Source organism: Ornithodoros turicata, chromosome 9 (genome assembly GCF_037126465.1).
Source record: "Ornithodoros turicata isolate Travis chromosome 9, ASM3712646v1, whole genome shotgun sequence".
NCBI classification, from domain to species: domain Eukaryota; kingdom Metazoa; phylum Arthropoda; class Arachnida; order Ixodida; family Argasidae; genus Ornithodoros; species Ornithodoros turicata.
Window position 1 is genome coordinate 30,316,488 of NC_088209.1, and position 19,277 is coordinate 30,335,764.

The window sequence follows — 19,277 nt, forward strand, 5'->3', positions numbered from 1 at the left end:
TCAGGGGCAGCTTTTCATGTTTTTCTAGTGGCTTGCTTTGGGTTCACGCGTCAGTAATATATCGGCCGCTTCTTTTTGCTTGTTAAACGCGAACGATTTTTGTCAGATAACTAAATGGAACCACCTCAAGCTAAGGTAAGGAGGGGTTGCTTGTGCAGCGGATTGAGATTAACGAAAGAAAGTTTTAATCCAATTGCACATTGTATTTTCGTATTGCAGTCTAGTAAGCTTTCTTTTTTTCTGTAAAGCGCCGCAGTTTGAAGACGATACTCAAAAGTTTGTAAAATTTTCGTTAATGATCTACGTAGTAAAGCAGGGGAAAGAATATTTCGAAGACGTGTGACTAGCATGCCATTAGTACACCGAAGGTGATATGGTATGAAAAAGAATAAAAATGTGGACAGCTTTGCCCAATATTGTGCAGGCTACTCCAGCGCGCCTACAGTGTATACCATATTCTGTAGGAGGACGATGTATTTTGCACGGGAGTCCCGAGGAAGGAAGTCTGAGATTGGAACGTAGAGCTTGCCGATAAAGCGGTTCCGGCTGGGCCTGTCAACGGGTACTTTCTTGATGTCAGAGGGTAGTCGACCGAAGTAGCTCTCGTCTACACAGTTCCCGGCAAATTAGCCGGCCCCAAATTATTCCTAAAGTACCGACTACTACTCTTGCTTTCACATAAACGGCGATGTAATGAAATACAGTTAAAAGTATGATGCTCCCCGAAGAAATATATGGGCTTTCTAGTTCTTTCGATTGCTTGTATAATAAAGGTTTCTTCGAGGTGCTTGTTTCATAACATCCCGCTACAGCATTATTACTTATTTGTAGGGTTCCGGGTCATCGGAAAAAATCCCAAAAACGTACGCCGGTAAAAAAAAGAAAAAAAAAAGAAAACGTTACTTCGGGGGATTCATCCGCGAAATTCCGCTTTCGTGATGTTAATATCTGAGTTATCAGCAAGAAAGCTGTGCATTGAAGACGTATTTACAGTATTTCGTGCGCTTCGTGTTCCGCCGCGAGTGCCCGGAATCGCGCGTCATCAGAACTTTCTCAAACACGTGGAATCTTCCTTGTACGGAGACACCTGCCACTTTTCCTTGTTCGTTCTTTCTGTGAGTGCCATATGTCACAGCACCAATTTCTTCCTCCGGATTTCAGCGACTAACCGATGTAAAAAAAATATGAAAGCTGAAAAACTCCGATTCATCAGAAAATCGTAAACTCCGAAAAACACCCTCCGGTAATGACTAAAAACAAACTCCGAAACCCAGGAACGCTACTTATTTGTCGCTTCATACCTTGAACTGTATTTCATTTCATCGTTTGCCTTCTGGACTGCGTCTTCTCTTTTATAAACGACGAAGTATTCAGTGGGTCGAAAATGCATGGCTTCTGCTATTTCAGCGATCCACACATGTTCTGCGACACAGTAAACGAAAATATATGGATTGTTTACGAAATGAACCATTTTTCAATAGGTGCGTCTCACGAAGACGAAAGTGAAGCTCGGACACCGGTAACATTGCCGACTTCTTTATATGTGCCGAATGGAGATAGAAATATTTTTGCGGCTCTCTTATAGTCGGGGAAGAAAATCAATCGCGAAGTACATGTCTAAAAGCTAAGTAATAATTTTCCCAAGTCACGATAGACCAACTCTAGGGTCGGTCAACGAGCGGAACCCGACGTATTACTTATCTCGTCCATGCCAAAGTGCAACGTGTCAATGAACTTGTAGTCATAACTGGCGTATTAGGGCACGACTTCTAACAGAACAAACAGGACCCTAACAGAAACACCAGCTGCTGAACACCATATAACGGTAAAGCTGGCCAAGTTTGCTGACGTCCGACTACCAATATTCTGGCAGACCAGTGGTATACATGCAGTCAACGTCTACCCGAACGCATAATTAACCCGGCAACTAGAGAAAAACGTCCCTACCGTGCTCTCAGTCCCCCAGCTGAAGATGCCTGCAAGCTCTCATGGCTTTCATGTAGACTACTTGTACACTTTGCTTGTCATCGGAGCAGCAGAGCATGCGGCATGACCATTAGTAGCGAGGCAACCGCCTTCTGTCAATCTAAATAACTCTGGTCCCGCCATTGTCCACATGCAAACTCAACAGCGTGACAAGTTACTTGCTGCATACATTCGTCATTCTTTTTTCTTTACGTAAGTGGAATGGGCTTCCGGCACACACATGCTTCTTCTCTGCGCCGTACAGATGAGAATGTCGTCGTTTTTGTGTGATGCAGATCAGATTCCCACGTGTTGTTATGGGTACATGTTCTCATCCAGCCTGGTAGTCGACGTCAGCAAGTACAAGAAAGGTGACTGAAACGACGACTTAAGCTTATCTCCATCTTTTTAATGTGAGCTACTGTGACAATACAGTGCTCAGTATGAGATATAAGCTTGTACAGATCTGTAGATACAGATAAGATTGTATAGAGAGGAGGATCCTGCCTGGAAGTTTCAGCCTATCCCAGGCAAACCACTGGATACTGGCACGCAGGGGCGGACCCCCAGATCCCAAGCCGCGCCCCCTTCATTCTCCCTCCGCCACCACCAATTCATGCCCGAGTCCCAAAAATTCAGGATTCGATTCAGGGGAAGGGTTTATGGAATTTTATTCGCATGCTGCACTTGAGGTAACACTTTGGCGCCTCACCTTCCTGACCTCCATGGGAATTTCGCGCCCTCTTCACAAATGGACCTTTTTCACCACGGCCTATGCGCATGCGCATGACCTTGAGGGACCGGATAGGGTTATCTCCGTCTTCACTAGATGGCGGAGTATGGGGACGACAGAAGCGGGAACCAGTGGGGAGAGCTCGCGAACGGCGCGAGCTCGTCGGTCCCGCTCCGTGCCGGTTTTGGCCCTTTGTGCTACCCACGTGGGTCTGTTTTGGCGCGCGCCCAGCGTTCGCGGGAGGGCCTCTAGGACACGACGCGTATGTGAAAAAGGTCTATTCAGGGGGTCTATAGTAATCCCTGTTACCTCCCCCCTACCGCCGCCCCTGCTGGCATGTACATCTGAACTGCCAGCAACATATACTATCTACATATACTACAATTTTCTGAGGAGTCATTGAAGATATACTTGGCCCACCAACTGGCCCAACTCACCGTACTATGAGAAACATACCGGCATGTTTTCAGGTATTCGCTCAGTTGTCGAAGCACAGCACCATTCTTTGCGTATGTCGGTGGGAGCTCCCAAGTAGTATATCGAGTATTCTTCGTTCATCATTTGCTCGATTTCAGTTAATATGGTCAAATATCGTTTCTCTTTAAGAGTAATTCCTCTCACAGAAGTTTGAGTTATGTTCCTTTGACCGTTTCTGCATATACAGCATTAAAAGTGCACTAAAGGGCAAAAATTGCTCCTCGCGAAATGAAAGATGACGTCAAGTTGACGTCAACATAAAATTAACTGGTTTTATTGGTTGCGTCGTTCATGATTTATGATTGATTGATAGATTTGATGTTTGCTGGCGCAACAACAGAAAAAGTCGCGTTATTTATGAGCGAAAGGAACCGCAATATACGCTCTTTCCCTCTCGATCTCCTTCTCAACACGCCCGACAATGCGGACGGCGCTCTCATTGGTCGCCGTAAACAATTTGCCCCAATCATCGAGGGAGATCGCTTGAGCAGACCAATCCGCGAGAAAAAATCTTCTCACTTTAGTTCCCCCCAAGGGATCCGAAAGCATGTTCTCCGGAAAGCTTGCAGCTTTGAGACGCACAATAGCTGTCACACATTGCGTAGTTTTTGAGCAATCGAATTTCAAAGGTTGCTGCGCCTAGCTGGCTCCCTCGCCTAACGACACTGCATGATACCACCTGTTGAGAACACAGGCGATAATGTCTGTTCTTCACAGTTTTTCATTGTACGTATACCATCAGATCAATGTAATATTTTTTTAAATGTGCAATAACGTCTGAACCACTTTTACTCCGATGCACTTTTCTCTGGAATTTCGTGACACAAAACGCCCGTCGCGGAACACGACCGGTTTGGCGTATCCAGAAATACTACAACGTTGCCCACACATCCGGGCGAATCAGCTGGAATTTTTGCACACGGTGTAGACGGGAAACTGGCATATACTTTCTGGTTACCCCAATCATGTCGGATACAAACGAGGCAGTCGGATCTGATCTTCACGACACCTTCTTAGGTCAGAAATAATTACCCGACCTAAGCCAACCTATATCCGCAGTGAACAAGGTCTTCCTCAAGTGCTCCTCACGAATTAAAGCGTTCAAAGACCGGCTGCCAGACGTTGCACCACCACCCCACCCCAGCCCATTATTTACTGATGGGGTACATATGCCTGAGAGCAATACGGTACTTATCTTCGCAAGGTGTTGTCTGCATAGTTTCTCGTCTGATGAAGCTGACTTCGTGAGATCTGCTGAGGATGCTTTCGCAAGAACGAACGCTGGGTGAAACCTGATGTTCGCTTTCTCACCCCACACTTCACTGAGCGAGACAAATACTCCAAAGGAAGGGGAATGCATACTTCATCGTATTAAGGTATTGCGTTAAGCCGGAGTAAACGCAGTTTTTACAGTACTTCAGTGAGTATAAAACATCTGGAGCGACTAAACAACACGAAGTGATGGAAAGCGTAGAGCACTTGAGGCCCTCCCAAATACATACTACACATACTGGTGCAGAAAGTGCGCTTCGACTGTTGCGATGATATTCCTGGTGACTCGCGAGTACTCTTCTTTTTAAGTGTTGAGAGAGGTCAGCCAATATTTGGCTTGCTACTCTTCAAGAAAAAAAAAAAGAAAGCACACACCGATCTTTGATCGACGTGGATACATTATTCTGTGTACGAAATTCTGTTCGATTATTGTTCTGTGTCTGGGTGACAGGAGGCAGAGCTGCATCTCATTGTCACGATTTATTTGTTGTTGTACGTCGGAACACTTTAAGAAACGGTGCTGGTTACTTACTGCTTCTATCCATTCAACAAGGAGACAGCTGACAGTTTCTAAGATCTCACGTTACCTGCTGTGACACTTAACCTCTTTTATCTTTACTTTCGTAATTGAAGTTTGCGGATGGATTATCATAATGTCTGTAGCTACTTTTCGGATACGACGTTGGCTGAAATTTCCGTAGTACGAACCAAGGTCAAGGATTAATTGGCGAACTAAGGTTGGCCATCTTATCTTATCTTGCGTCAGTTACTGTCACCGAAGAGGTTCATACGTCTTTAGAGAAAGGATCTGGCACATCCTATCTATAGAATGACATATCGGATCACTCCCTCACGGACGCTATACCGCAGTGTTACTAGTACCTGTTTCTTAAAAAATACGTGCCTTTTTAGGCGCCTACAACGAAGTTTGTTAGTGCCTAAAAATTCACACTCTCGTTTTCACAGAGACCAATTTGAAATAGTACGTTTCCAGTCTGTCAGCAAAGCAGAAACTAATGGAAATATCATGCAAGAGCAAACTTATGCGCCTTTTGTTGTTATTAATCGGGATGGGAAAATAAAAACGGGGTGAGCTCGGTTTGTCTACCGACGAATAGACGACTGGGTGTTTCTAAACAATATGCGTCACAACTTGTATTTCACGAGATGTCCGCCAGATGTCACGACCCACCGTCGGCAAAACAAAGCCACGTGCGTTGGGTTGTTCCCGATTATGGATGTGCGAAGGACGTACAGCTCCCGTCAACCTTAATAATAACACTGGAAAAAACATGGTCTCACTCCCGAGCGCGATTACAGCAACCCTTGGGGCACTAGAGGAATATTAAGTGAACAAAATTATTGTTAGTTTAACGCAATGATCTTGTTCACTTAACATTCCTCCAGTGCGGCTGTTATCGCGCTCTGAATTGAGGCAGATTTCTTCCAGTGTTATTATTAAGGTTGACGGGGGCTGTACGAAGCAAAACTTCATGCAGATACTACCATGACCTCACCTCACGAAACGCGAAAACGACGAAGCTACACGACGGTAACGCCACCGTGCGCTGAACAGGGACATATTCGCGACCACTACATTTCGCGAGCTCCTGGAGCTCCTCGATCTATACCTCTGTTTTGAAAATTTCCCGTGCCCTTAAAATTCGCGAACTTTCTCGATTCGCGAACATTACGAGCTTGCGAAAGAAAAGGGTTTTACAGTATTGGTGCCATACACCCACTTCCAAATTAACTTGTCGTCAACCTGGCATCTTTGTTTACGATGGAAATTGATGTTCTGAGGCTTGAACACACAGAGAAAGGACAAACACACAAGGCCTCAAGTGCCTAAGAACAACGAACGACGTAGGTTCGAGTCCTGCAGCTGGCTAACCTTTTCAGTGACTTCCTTCCTTCATCTTTCATCTTTGTGTACTTTACAAGTACGGTACATCAGAAGAACGCGCGCTGTCTAATCACGCGGATCTTTTTGCCAAGTGAAGGGTGACAGTTGCCCTGTGAATCCGAGGTAGGGAAAAATAAAATCAGGGAAAGCAACGACCCAGACAAAGCATTCAGAACAGAGGATCATAGAATATGCAACACCGATAACTACGTGATTTTCTTTTTTTTTTTTTTTTCACACAGATGTACTGGGTCAGTGCTTTTGCATGGAAACGTTTCCTGGAGTTGACACCCTTCACGCCGAGTAGGGCTAAACCACGGGCTCTGCGCAACCACGCAGCCAAATACTTTTAAGAGGCGACCGTAAAAATTCTGGTACGTGGAATCCAGCGAGGATCCCTAACCCGCACGAGTCAACCTGCTTGGAGTGGATCGCAGAGGCGCACTTATGGGGACTGGCCGTTCACGCGACCTTGGAAGGATGCGCGTGGTCATTTATTCTTCCGCGTCCGCAGCGCCTGCGGGCTTCTTCTTCTTTTCTTTTTTTCGTTTTGATAGCGCGGGATGTTTGGATACCTGCCGTCTATTAATCGCCCTTCCTTATGCCGCGCCATACGCGAATAAACCGTGCCGCCAGAAACCTAAGCATTTGGGAGCTCTTGATAACAGAATGTGGGAGAGAAATTGAAAGGAGAGCGTTGGCGAAAGCTAGAATCGCGGGAATGTTGTTGAAGACCACCCTGTGACAAAAATAGCCGGAACGTGGGTAACAAATAAATTACTGCTCGCAAACAGCGGAAATATTTGCTTTCAGCAGCTTTCGTGCGCCTTCATTCGTCGGTGTTTTGGTTTCCATCATTAAGAGTGCAAGATAAGGGCGATAGGTCCTACGATAGAACACTAATATCGCATACCATTCGTGTTGCAACAGTGATCATTGCTGGTGCGCCTCCGTGACTGCATTTATCCCTCCTGTGTATGTCCTCCGCCAATGTACATAACCCATGCACGCATTCGTTTCATTATCATGTACGTAGCCACATATTCTACGGAAATAGTGCTCACGAACATTTCGTAACCATGCGACAAAGTTGTATTCAGCGCCAAAATACCATTGTGTTAAATTTCCTTAAACAATTAATTGTGACAATTAATGAATTCATCGCGCTGCTCCAGGTGGCGTCAATAGGAGTTCGTGAAGCATTGTCCAACAAAAACTTGCGTGAGCTATGCTAAAAAAGAGAAATGAGAAGGGAAAAAAGAAGTCATCCAGTATAGGCTGTATAGCGTGTAAAAGAAAGTGGCACAAAGAAACGAGAGAAGACTTCAAATTAGATAGCGCACACTCAGGGCCTGCATGAGCGCCTTGAGGAGGGCACGACTCCTTAGCCCATATTAATCTCTTAGTACATAACTTTTGTTGACAGGGATTTTTCCCTAAGCTTTGTTCCGAAGAAGAAACCCCGCATGCGCGAAACTGGGGTAAAGAGCCATCGGCCCCTCCCTGCGATTCGACGAGGAGAGAAGGGAGCATTCATTGTCGCTAAGAAATGAACCAGGAGACCAGGAAGAAAAGATGCCATAAGGAGCACAATTCCAGGGGAAGATTCACCTTAGCTTACACAACCCAAGCGGAACAATGTATCGAGCATTCAGGTGCATAAGGGACTGCTGGCACATGCCAGTGTCCTTTGTGTGAGCACGTCAGTCGTCAAGAGAATTGATATGGAACATTTTGCAAACTAAAGAGGGATTCGTCCTCGCTTCCCTCAATGTCGGTCGTTCCATTTCACATTATATTATAGCATTGAAGAAAAAGAAAAAAAGTAAATGTACGCTCCGTCAACATGGATGCCACCTGCACTTATTGCTACGTGCAATGAACGGTAATAAATCAAACATAATAATAAGCAAGTTTATTGGAATGTATGCGATTAAAGAGACAAATTGACCGTCCGCCCCAATATCTTCAAGAAATAATATATCGGGCTATCCAGAGCGTGCCGGCTATTGGGAGGCGGCCAAAACTATCAAAATATCCCACCTGTGCATATTTGTATCGTACGTCCCGGGAAGTTTGGATAGTCGTCGCACTTTCTTCTACTGCTCTGTTTCGCGTCCCCTTTCTTTTCCTCTCTCTCTGTCATTTTGCACGATACCTATCCCCCATGCACCCGAATAACGTAGAAAATTTGACTTGTTGGTAGGTCATGATCCATCATCATCATAACAAGCGCTTACTTCCAAACACACACTGCATTGAAGGCCTTAGATAGGCCTTCTAAGGTCTTCAATAAAGGGTGTGTAGTGATCACGATCCACTCTGTGCGTGATCAACATTGCCAGGGCATCGGCGCATTCCTTTTTCTACCGGCTTACTGACATCCACTTGTCCAAAACTGTTTCCGAAGTAAACACTTGTGCTTGTCCATTCTGTCCCTGTCTAGTACTTACGCGTTTCAAGTTACCGCACTTACATCATCTCCATGCAACACGGCCAGTATACAGAAACCCTGCGGCGCACACGATTTAAGTCCACTCTCCCCACTTGACTTCTTCAGATTGCCTTAATTTCGCGTAACAAATGCAAATTTGTTTGTGAGAAATATTTGAACTCACCTGTTTGGTTATATGAAACAGTCCGGGAAAACCACGTGTTTTTAGACCTCTTGCGGATAATCTAATACTCCAACTCGTCACTTTCGAAGAGCACCACCTTTATCACAGTGTAGCACAATTAAAGCTGACCAGCGGAACATGGGACGACAGACGACGTTGCTATGGCACGAACAGAACCGTTCCAGCCGAAAAAACGGTTCCTCGTTTCTTTCGGCTCACGGGCACTGACGGAGGAATGACCCGCGTTAGATCCGGCGGCCGGAAAGTTCGTGGGAGAGGAGGAGATTTCGTGTTGGCCCAACAACTCGGCGAATCTAGGTCTGGGTCGCTTGCTCTCGGCGGCGAGTGCTGTGAATGGATGCCGTCACTGGGTTTTCAGTATGTAGGTTGTGTGTAGAATCCACCCTTACAGGTGACCCGCTCGGTGCTTTTATAACATCAGCCGTAGCCTCGGACCCATGTCACTTGTGGACGTCATTTCTTTTTTGGGGCCACGCAGGCTGGGGGGAGTTTGAGGTTTTCGGGCTTGCTTGCTCTCTCCCTTCTCTCTATCTATCCACCCTTTCCACATCAGGTTTTGTCTACTGTGAAGGTGCGACAGGAAGGAAGTTACACGTTTAACTGATGAAGTTTGGTAGCGTGCGTAATGATACTGGGTGGGGCCTTGGGTGTCAAAATGTACTGGTTGATCCAGTCAATGGTGGTACTGCACACACATCAAGATTGTTTATGATACCTCGATGATATAAAACTATTTATTGCAGTTTGATGTTTCTCCCCCCAACCCTATTTGTACGTTTAGGGGTTTATGCGTAGCAACAAAGGTTGCATCTATGCCAGCTTTTAATGTCATTTTAACCCGCCATCATACTTGACTCATGAATGGCAACGCAGCGAAAACACCGTGTGATGCTAACCATGCCATATACTTCCTCCAATCGTTATTCCACTAGTAATATCCGCGGAGCTGCGCTATACTATACGGCAGAAGGCCACATATTCTCGAACGAATGTAGTGCCGTTAACTTTTCCCACAGCATTTTTGTGCTTCCTCGTGCGGGCCTAATATACAGAACGTTTGGCTATCTACATCAATCCCTCAACAACAAGCGGTCGCAGTGAATGCGAAGCATCGTGATGTTGTATCCTTATGTATCAGAAGAAGAAGAAGTAGAAAAACAATGAAAATAAAACGTGCACACTAACAAATTCTCACCTGAACGCCGTAAGCGTTTCGAAGCAAAACGTAATAAAAGTTCCTTCTTCGAACACTTCACCAAAGCATGTACCCAAGCAGCACAATGTACTCAAAATCGAGTGCAATAGGGGTGGACGGTATGTGTCTTATCAATGTTCTGTAGTTTCATGAATCTGTTCAAGGTCTTTCACCTATCCGTCCACCCCTATTGCACTCGACTTTCAGTGCATTTTGCTGCTTGGGTAGCTGCAGCAACCACACCCCCAAGCAGCACGCTGTAGCAAAAGGGGAAGTGCATAGGAGTGAACTGATAGGTAAAGTTTCTTTCTTTCTTTCTTTTTTTTTTCATACACACGTACATCTACAAAATGATAAGCACCACACCGATAAGGCACCTGCCTGCCATCCCCTTGCACTTGAACTTTCAGTACATGGTACTGTTCGGAACTTCTGATGTTTCGGTCATGACCTGAAAACGCGCAGAGAAACGGCCATCCATCAAACCATTCAGCATGTCCAAGATATTTGGACCTTATTGGCGCGATCCCTCACAGCTGCGCTGGGCTCTTCGATCGCTTATGGATTGTTGTTTGTTTGTCCAAAAAGGGGAAATTGAACTCGCCTCCCGACGTGTTCTGCTACTCCTAACAAAAACCTCCCCCCCCCCAAGAAAAAAAGTAACAGAGAAAAAGTAAAAAAGAGACTATGACTCAGAGTTTATTTGCTCACGGGACTTCTCACAAATCTTAGCAGAGACTTGCCTACAACTTAACTTTCGACCGTCATCATTTCATCATGTCATCTCATTTCATCCCGGCTACAGTCGTGACGCTGCCCACATGAATGAGACCAACAACGACAAGCCGGTCTCGTCACCACCACCACCGCCCTCACCATCACCACCACACTCACCGAGAGTGCTTACGATCTACAAAAACTCTTCTGTCTCTCCCGTCACGTTCAATAATTACCGTCGAGAAGAGTAGTAAAGTAATAAATAAAGTAAAAGATTACAAGTTGGTAAAAGCACCGGCTTGTTGGTGCTAGCCAAGGTCGTGCTGAAGACAGCAAGGTGGTGAGTTCGAATCCTACCACCGGCTGTGTTTTCTGCCTGAGGTTTTCCCTGGGCTTTCCGGCAAACTTTCCAGACGAATGTCGGCACAGTTCCCCCTGAAGTCGGCCCAGGACGCATACTAACCCCCGCCACTCCTTCCTACTGTCCTCTCTCCACCTGCCCACGTCTGTACGCCGCTCATAGCCACAGTTGCTTCGCGGCGCTAACACAGAATTACAAGAAAGCAATAAATTACTCCCACAGAGACGACACATACAGATAAGTTAACCTGACAAGTGCCTGATTGTCAGTGAGGGCAGTTGCATAACAGAAAGAGAGGAAAACCATGACGGCGTAATTCAGGAACCTTGATATCGGGAGTTTTGGGGTCGACGTACGTGCAGTTGGCCCCGTTCACCCTTCAGATAACGCTCAGCTTTACGCAAGCACGGTTTTCCCGTTGTCGTGCAACAGCCCGCGCGCTTCGCAAACTTTCTACCGCACGACTGATGATGCAACCAGTTAGTGCTCTCCCATCACAGCCTCACAGGCCTTAATAATGCTGAAACCTGCGGCTGATTTAACAGCCGGTGTGTCCTGAGACTACATCGACGAACTGCGTTGAACTCTGAAGGATTCGTGACGCATAACGACATGCGTGTATTCCTGCGAACTTTTATAGGTTTTAATGCTATCACTACCTCGTGTATTCCGGGTTTCGAGAACAGGTTCAAACTAAAAATGGCCGGACATGGATTAACGTGTGAATAATCACAGTTCTTACTCGAGTAGCAACAAACTTAGTTTTTAGGTTTTCGGTTTCAGATAATGCTTACTTACTTGCTTCGTACAGTTACTCGTAAAAGCAGCATACCCGACACTCACAGTCGTACACACGTGGCCATTTTATTAAGGCTTGGACAAACTCATCTCGCACACAGCAGACATACGATAAGAATATGATATTCTTATCGTATGTCCATTGAACCACTCCCATCGTCATCGTCATTTTCGAGAGTTTTATCAGTATTGTTTGTCGCTCAATGGAGCTCTGTTGCTTTGTGATGAGGCGTTTTGACCTTTTGTTTGACTTTACAACTTTTTTAGAGACCATAGATGTTTAAATGCTTTGTAAGTTGATATATTTTCTACTATATCATATCAAGCTCTACGTTTTAAACAAAAATGTGCTGGTTTTAATTAAGTCGTTTACACTTGGCTAGCCACATCCCTCATCATATTGTTGGCGCACGATAGTCTCTGTTGCTTGTGCGCCATAAAAAATCTAATCATCATCATCTCTCGTACTCCCTCTCTAGAGTAGGTTACGTCCGCAAAAAGCACAAAATGTTATACTTGGCCGCGCGCACCAGGGCGGACGAAACCACTTCCAGAGAAGGTTACGTCCACCCTGCTGCAGCCAAGAATAACATTTTAAGCTACTATTTGTTTATTTGAGTGTCAACGAAAAGCTATCTGTACATGCGGCTGGTCTCATAGCTAAATAATATCAAATTCCGTTTGCACAGACGCAGCGCTATAGCACGAAATCACCTGAAATAGTGACCGCATGTGATATTGTGACATGCAACGCCAGGAATTTGTTGTGTTAGCTCTGTATGGGTGCAGTAATCAGTCGAGCGCTCTGCGGATATTCTTTTTTCCATATGCATATAAGTATAAAAATTTTACGACGTACTTTGTTGCATCCGAACATTTATTAAATATATTCAGGTCAGAAATTTTAAATAGGCTACTTTCTAGGTTTCTATTTCGCTCTCGTGGTCAATTTTCTTTATCTATTTAACCTTTCTATCCCTTTTGAATTACACAGGTGTGTATTTGGGGTTTCTTTTAGGCAGGTTTAGTACACGCGAATTCGAGGTATATTTCATGTGGGGACACAGGGAAGTTGATGACCCGTCCCATACCATGTAAGTAAGGATGCCACGCTGGTATGTGACCAGTACTACCCATTTCGCTTTTGAGAGGCGAATGGGGACAATCCCAGTGGAGAGTGAAACTCGCATCGAGCTTTGTTCTTCGACATATTGGTAGCGGGCCAGAACGGACCAGCAAGGAAGGTCCCTCCCTTTCCATTGTCATTTTCTTTTTGAACGCAACTAACGACAGCTTGAAAGATAATCGGTTCAGTGTAAGCTCTGTTTGCTAAGTACATTATTTTTCAAAGAAAAAGGAGGAGGGCTGACGGACGGGCATTTTAAAATAAAACTCCTGCCAACAGCTAATAGAGATACGCTTTAAAAGAATACAGTAGACAATTGGACGACTGATGCTCTTGAATGTCTCCTAAATATTTTTGAAGTATTTACTATATTCTACTCTAATTATTTTCATGTCTGAGTAAATACTGATGACGTACTGTATGGTTGAAATATGGCAGTCGTCGAAAAATCCAGACAGCGGCGGGATTTGAACCGTGCATCTCTCGATTAGTGTACTGTATCTTAGCTACATTTAGGGAAGTGCCTCAGGAAGACAGCCGCCGATATTGCGAACAGAGACTACATCTGTTCGAAATATCGGCGACTCTCGTCCTGAGACATTAATAGATTTTCGGATTTTCGATTTCGGATTTTCGACCCTTCTGTCCTGTGAACGCTCTTTGAGTGTGCATTATCTGTTGTTCTTTTTTTTTTAGTTTATTTTGGAGTAGCAAGCCGACCTTTTCTCTGACTGACCTTTCCTGTTTCGTTTAAGGGGGTTTCGTATCTCCCCTTCTACTCAGAATGGACCACGGAATGGATTCGCGTTTATGACGCTCATATAAGTACTTGACCTTTTTATGTCAGCTGAACTTCTTTTTTTAGGTTGCCAAGGCTGCGTTCACACAGGGCAATTTGTTTCAGTAACTCGAACCAGCGTCTTATGAGCAACTTCGAGACTGCGTTCACACGTAACAACTCGGTATAGCTTCACCCACAAGCAGCCTTACGGCAACCGGAGAATGTGCACGGTTTGGAATCCAACAGACGGTGCCTTTTCTGGAGCTGCTATTACTCAGATCGAAGTCCGTTTATTACGCGAAAAGATCATCATTGCCTATTGATATGCTTTTTCTGGAGTTAGTAAAAAAAGAAAGGAGTTATATCTCAGCTGCACCAGCAGGATTTGAACCCCTGCGCCCACGAACGAAATCACATCGCACCATCGGGATTCACGTGGCAATGCTCCCCTCGCTGATTGGTCACACGGTCAACTTTTGAGGGAATTTATTCAACTTCTCAAGTTTTCGCTCGGTGAGCGATCCCCAGCAACTCGAGTTGCTGGATAGTTGCCGATGTCGGCAGACTGCCAGCAACTCCAAAATTGATTTTAAAAAAAAGTTGCCCCATGTGATCACAGCCTAAGGTTGAACGCTTCCCGCAGACGTCTAGTTCTTACATCCATAATTAAAACCCAGGCACGCATAAACGACACTCAGTCTCTGGGCTTTAATTACGGATGTCTGTCATCACCAGCTCGCCTGCGTGCTCGCCATCTTGCAAGTTTGCTAAGCTCTGCTTCCAAAGACATGTGCCAGTTTTGAAACCACATGGTGTTTATTTTATCATCGTAATGGCTTCAGAAGCGGATGCATCTCCCCACGGCTTCTATGTGTCTTGGATGATCCTGGCGATCGCCGCAGGTATGACACAGACGTTTCCGACGTGCCTGCAAGTGGACTACATCTCGCCTCACCCTCTTCACTGGTGGATTCCTAGATCTATTTGAAGCAACCTTAGAAAGCTAAAAAAAGAAGAAGTTCAGCTAACATAAAAAAGTCAAATATATGAGCGCCATAAACTCGAAATAAAATCACATCACATAAAAACGCGAATCAAAATCACAATATAAGTGTGGTGAAAGAGGCCGCGAGCAAGTGGCCGTCTTCAACGGTTCTGTGGTGAGCACTTGTCCGTATTTAATAACCATTCGGATACACCAAAGTACATCGTTCTTGTATACGTTATATTACGATGCGGAACAATACTATGCAAGCAGCTAATACAGATTCAATCGAATCAGCTTTGTGCCCCTCATTTATGTCCGTGTACCGAAATACCCCCCCCCCCCCCCCCCCCCCACACACACACGCACACAGATATTGGATGATGATGAGGTGGTGATGTTCTAGTTCGGAAAAGTAAAAACGGTCTGGGATCGAACAAACATTTTCTCCACAATATACGATATAAAAGAAAATGAGGGACACAACGCTTGATTCGAGATCAAAAATGACTTCCGTCTGAAACGTGTGGTTCCCAACATATAGATAACGCAGTAGAAGTGTCGAGCACGTGGTTGGCTCCCTCACATAATGTGTTTACGGTGTCTTATACTTAATAAAAAATAATATAAAAAATAAACAAATTAATTTATGGTTGGCATGTTCGAGTATACTCTGAACACTGTAAAACCCGGCAGGCGTTTAACAAGGGCACATCCCTGTGCTAAATTTAAGTCCGTACATTCGCTTCCCGGTCCTAATGAGGTGGGCGAGCGATGTGACGATCTTCCTAGATATCGCCCAACACCGCAAAAGCGAAAGTGCATAATATATAGCCCTTTCGCCCAAACGACATCGCGGAAGCGCTGCGCGACACTGTGCATGCGAGGCGTAATTTGGGAGGGTGTTTACCGCGGACCTGCCAAAGTCTTGTTGTCGCTCACTGTATATATGTACAGTAGCGGATTCCTACGCACACACCCCGTGTGTGATTATGAAGGGAGGTCCGCCGGCTTTAAAGAAATATATAACCTCAGATTTATAGTTAGAACACGGATTGGGGCCAAACTTATTTGTCTCCAAGAATTTCAACACGCCCATGAGTATACGTGTGCGCACGGAGTTCTCAGCGCTGTGACGGTACGAGAGGGCTTTATATCATTCGTTGGAGGCTTTAAACGTGTCTTTGAAGTTTTATAGCCTATGTACATTGTACGTGGACACGCTGCAAATAAACTGCATTTTACTCCTTTTTCCTTACCTTTCACACCTTCCATCTTGCGTACGCGTATAAGGAAGGTTCGTGGGGTGAGGAATTTTAGAGCGGCTTGGGTGATTTGTACAACCTTCAAACCATGACGGACGTCACGTACTTTCCTGACCCAAACGGCCCCGTGCTTTCAAGTAAATGCTGTGGGATTATACATAAACTGGAGGTGCATGATTGTAATGTGTGTAATACGAGGAAAGTCTGGTGATAAAACAATACGACCTTCGTCGGAACCACAGCGCTATAACTGCAGAAGCCCAGTTGAAAGTCACCTGGTGCTTGTTGAATATGGGTACAAGGATCCACGTCGCTATATCTTTGTCGCACAGGAGCCTCTTCCTGGGTATTCCCTAGGCACTTCCAGGTAAACGTCCGCATAGTTCTTCGTGAAGTCGGCCTAAATCGCGCGAGCAGCTTGCTTGTCGTGGCAAATGAACATGAGAGATAGAGAGAGACAGGGGTGCAAACCCCCTATGCAATTCTAACACCCCTAAGATGAAACCTTGCGCGGAGCCCTGCTTGCCTAGGACGGCGAGGGACTCTGCCCTCGGTGTTTACGTAGTTAGCGCAGCGATCTGCATTCTGTTTCCACCAAGCAATTGTAGCTGTTTGCGTACGAGACATAATTGTGTCGTTATTAGTAATGTAATTGTCTCATAATTAAGGTAAATACGTTTCATGAGGAAATCAAATTACCAAGCGAGTATCGAAAGCTGGTAAAACTGGTTGTGACATTTTGATAGATATCTGATGGATTGATAGATCATAAACGCATTGGACTCTATACGCAGGAGGATCGAGGAGGAAAAAATATTTTTGTACATGTAGTTGGTCGGCGGGTGACAAACCCCTGAACCTACTTCCGCGTCGAGCTCTGACGTCGGTCGAGCGAGCGCCTCCGTCACACCGATTGGTTCTCGTAAGCACGTGATTGGAGCGTGGCCCCTTACTGGTGAAGCTGCTCGTGATGTCACCGTCAGATGAGTTTAGGCATTCGCGGTGCCAATTTTCTATGCGACCCCCTTTGATGCAGTAACTGGAACGCAAGTTCACGTCGGTCCAAATAGCCGTCTTTTACATTTATTCGCTCGGGGCGCAGTGTAGCTACCCCTTTAATAATCCCGACATCGAGATTAATTTGACCCAATCATAACCTGAATTACTACCTAAAGTACAACCTAAACTTGACTCAACCCGCTAAACTAAAATTCCAAAAGAGGATACGATTAATGTAATTAATGCGGCGGAAATGCGTTAGCATTGGACGTATTCTCTTCTGTATTTTTAATGCGTTAACATTAGAACGGTGGTGGTGGTGGTGTAACTGCTTGCCGTAGTCTTAGTATTAGAACGGTCATGCCGTAGTATTAGAACGGTCATGCCGCATGCGAACCAGGAGAAAACACCAACTACACAACGAATTTTGGCCTCACGCCAACCTCTCGAGGTCCTCCGCGTGACGCCCTTTCCAATCCTCTGTACACCGACGGACGACACCGGGTTTTCGTTGCATGACCGTTCTAATGCCAACGCATTAAAAACATCTGAAGCTACATAGTCACCTAGTCTAGCCTAGCAAAGGAACATCTGAGGCTCGATAGCTTTTATTCCTGCCTTATATCAGCACGACGCAGACAACTCAACGATTAACATTTAAAGCGACGCGGAGACTGATATCTCTCGGTACTATACCGGAAAGTGTATATTTAGTAGTCAAGGAAACCGGCTACGTATTATGCGTGTGATAGCGATTAGAATGCACAAACACGGGCCTTTCGTATAAGGCCGGACTCACGCAAAAGTGACTTTTCTTGCGCCCGTGAAAAGTGGATCTAACAGGCGCCACATTCGTGCACGAACGATAGAAAGCGTTTCTTGTGAGTCCGGCCTTATTTAGAAATCCGTTGGCTCACCTTGAGGAACAGACGACCCATGGCGTATTCTTGGCTAACATAGCGTCCCACCATCACCACCTGTTGCGAGTAACACCAACACTTGCACAATATGCACTTGATGTAACCACAGCCGTCACTGAACCCTTCACATGCGGGCCCCTTGCACTGCCAAAGTATCCGCAAGAACTTCATAGCATAGACTGAGTGATCGCACCTTCCTCCATGAACAGATATACTTCTTATCAGCAAGATTACCCTTTCGATGCCTCGCTAATATTTTTTTGCCGGACGTCGCGTTGCTATTTCGGAAGGAGTTCAGATTTAGAACGATGAACCGGCATATAGTGGCCATCGCTTCCTTTTCAAATCATCGGAAAAAGCGAACGAAGATAAGGATCGGCTGTGCCAGAGATCGGTTATCGCTTCTGGAGGATATCCCCCACCCAGCAAACGGGTTCAGTGTGGACACGCGCTGTTCTAGAAAGTGGGTGCGGAAACCCCGGTGGTGTTTCAGTGCTTTTATAGAATAAGGAAGGAAGGGCCTAGTTGGAAGGAAGTCATTTTGAGACAACGATAACGCTTCGTGTCTGAAAGAAGTTCGACTACCACACGATGGGCAAATTGACAATGTCGCGAAGCAGAGAAAACGCCCTTTGAAACTGAGCAGACTCTGACGATCTCGCACTTCGATTGTGCAGCAGCTATGCCTACAGTATCTGAAAAGAAATCGCCATGTCCGTGGGACTGCTTATCTAAAGGCCCGCTTACATTGTAATACCCTTGTAATCTCTCGTATACCTTCACAGGCTGTCTTCTATGTTTTGTGACTTTTGTTTCGGGTTGGCTCGGCGTCCTTTTTAGAATTGTGTTCGCTTGCGATGAAACCGGATGGTTGAAAATGATGAATTTTCGCGTTTCTCTCTCTCTTTTAAGGAGTATGTTTTGAATACGTGAAAAGTGGGCGTCTCAAAATGGCCGCACATCACAAACTATAGTATATCTCAGGACTAACTGTTATTTTCTTCACAGTTATTCTTCTCTCTGTGCCACGTCACGCTGATGATCCTTCATTGGTTTAATGAGCTCGTGATGCTCACTTCCTTGTGCAATTTTATAAACGAGATTGGCGACTCAGATAGATGGCGATGGAAAGCTAAAT

The 19,277-nt window shown here is 45.3% G+C and overlaps 1 protein-coding gene across 3 annotated transcripts in view; it reads right to left on the reverse strand.

The window, feature by feature from the left end:
* The window catches only part of LOC135368592 (stearoyl-CoA desaturase 5-like), a 37,203-nt gene extending 18,907 nt beyond the window's left edge, over positions 1-18,296 (reverse strand). Inside the window, exon 1 of one of the 3 annotated variants that reach the window (XM_064601979.1) lies at positions 18,137-18,296. In XM_064601979.1, the coding sequence (XP_064458049.1) occupies positions 18,137-18,190 (54 nt within the window). In that variant the 5' untranslated portion in view covers positions 18,191-18,296. Of the gene's footprint in view, positions 1-8,971; positions 9,523-10,187; positions 10,260-18,136 lie in introns of those variants that run through there. The other 2 variants (XM_064601981.1, XM_064601980.1) reach the window with 2 other exon arrangements.
* Between the last annotated feature and the right edge of the window lie 981 nt (positions 18,297-19,277).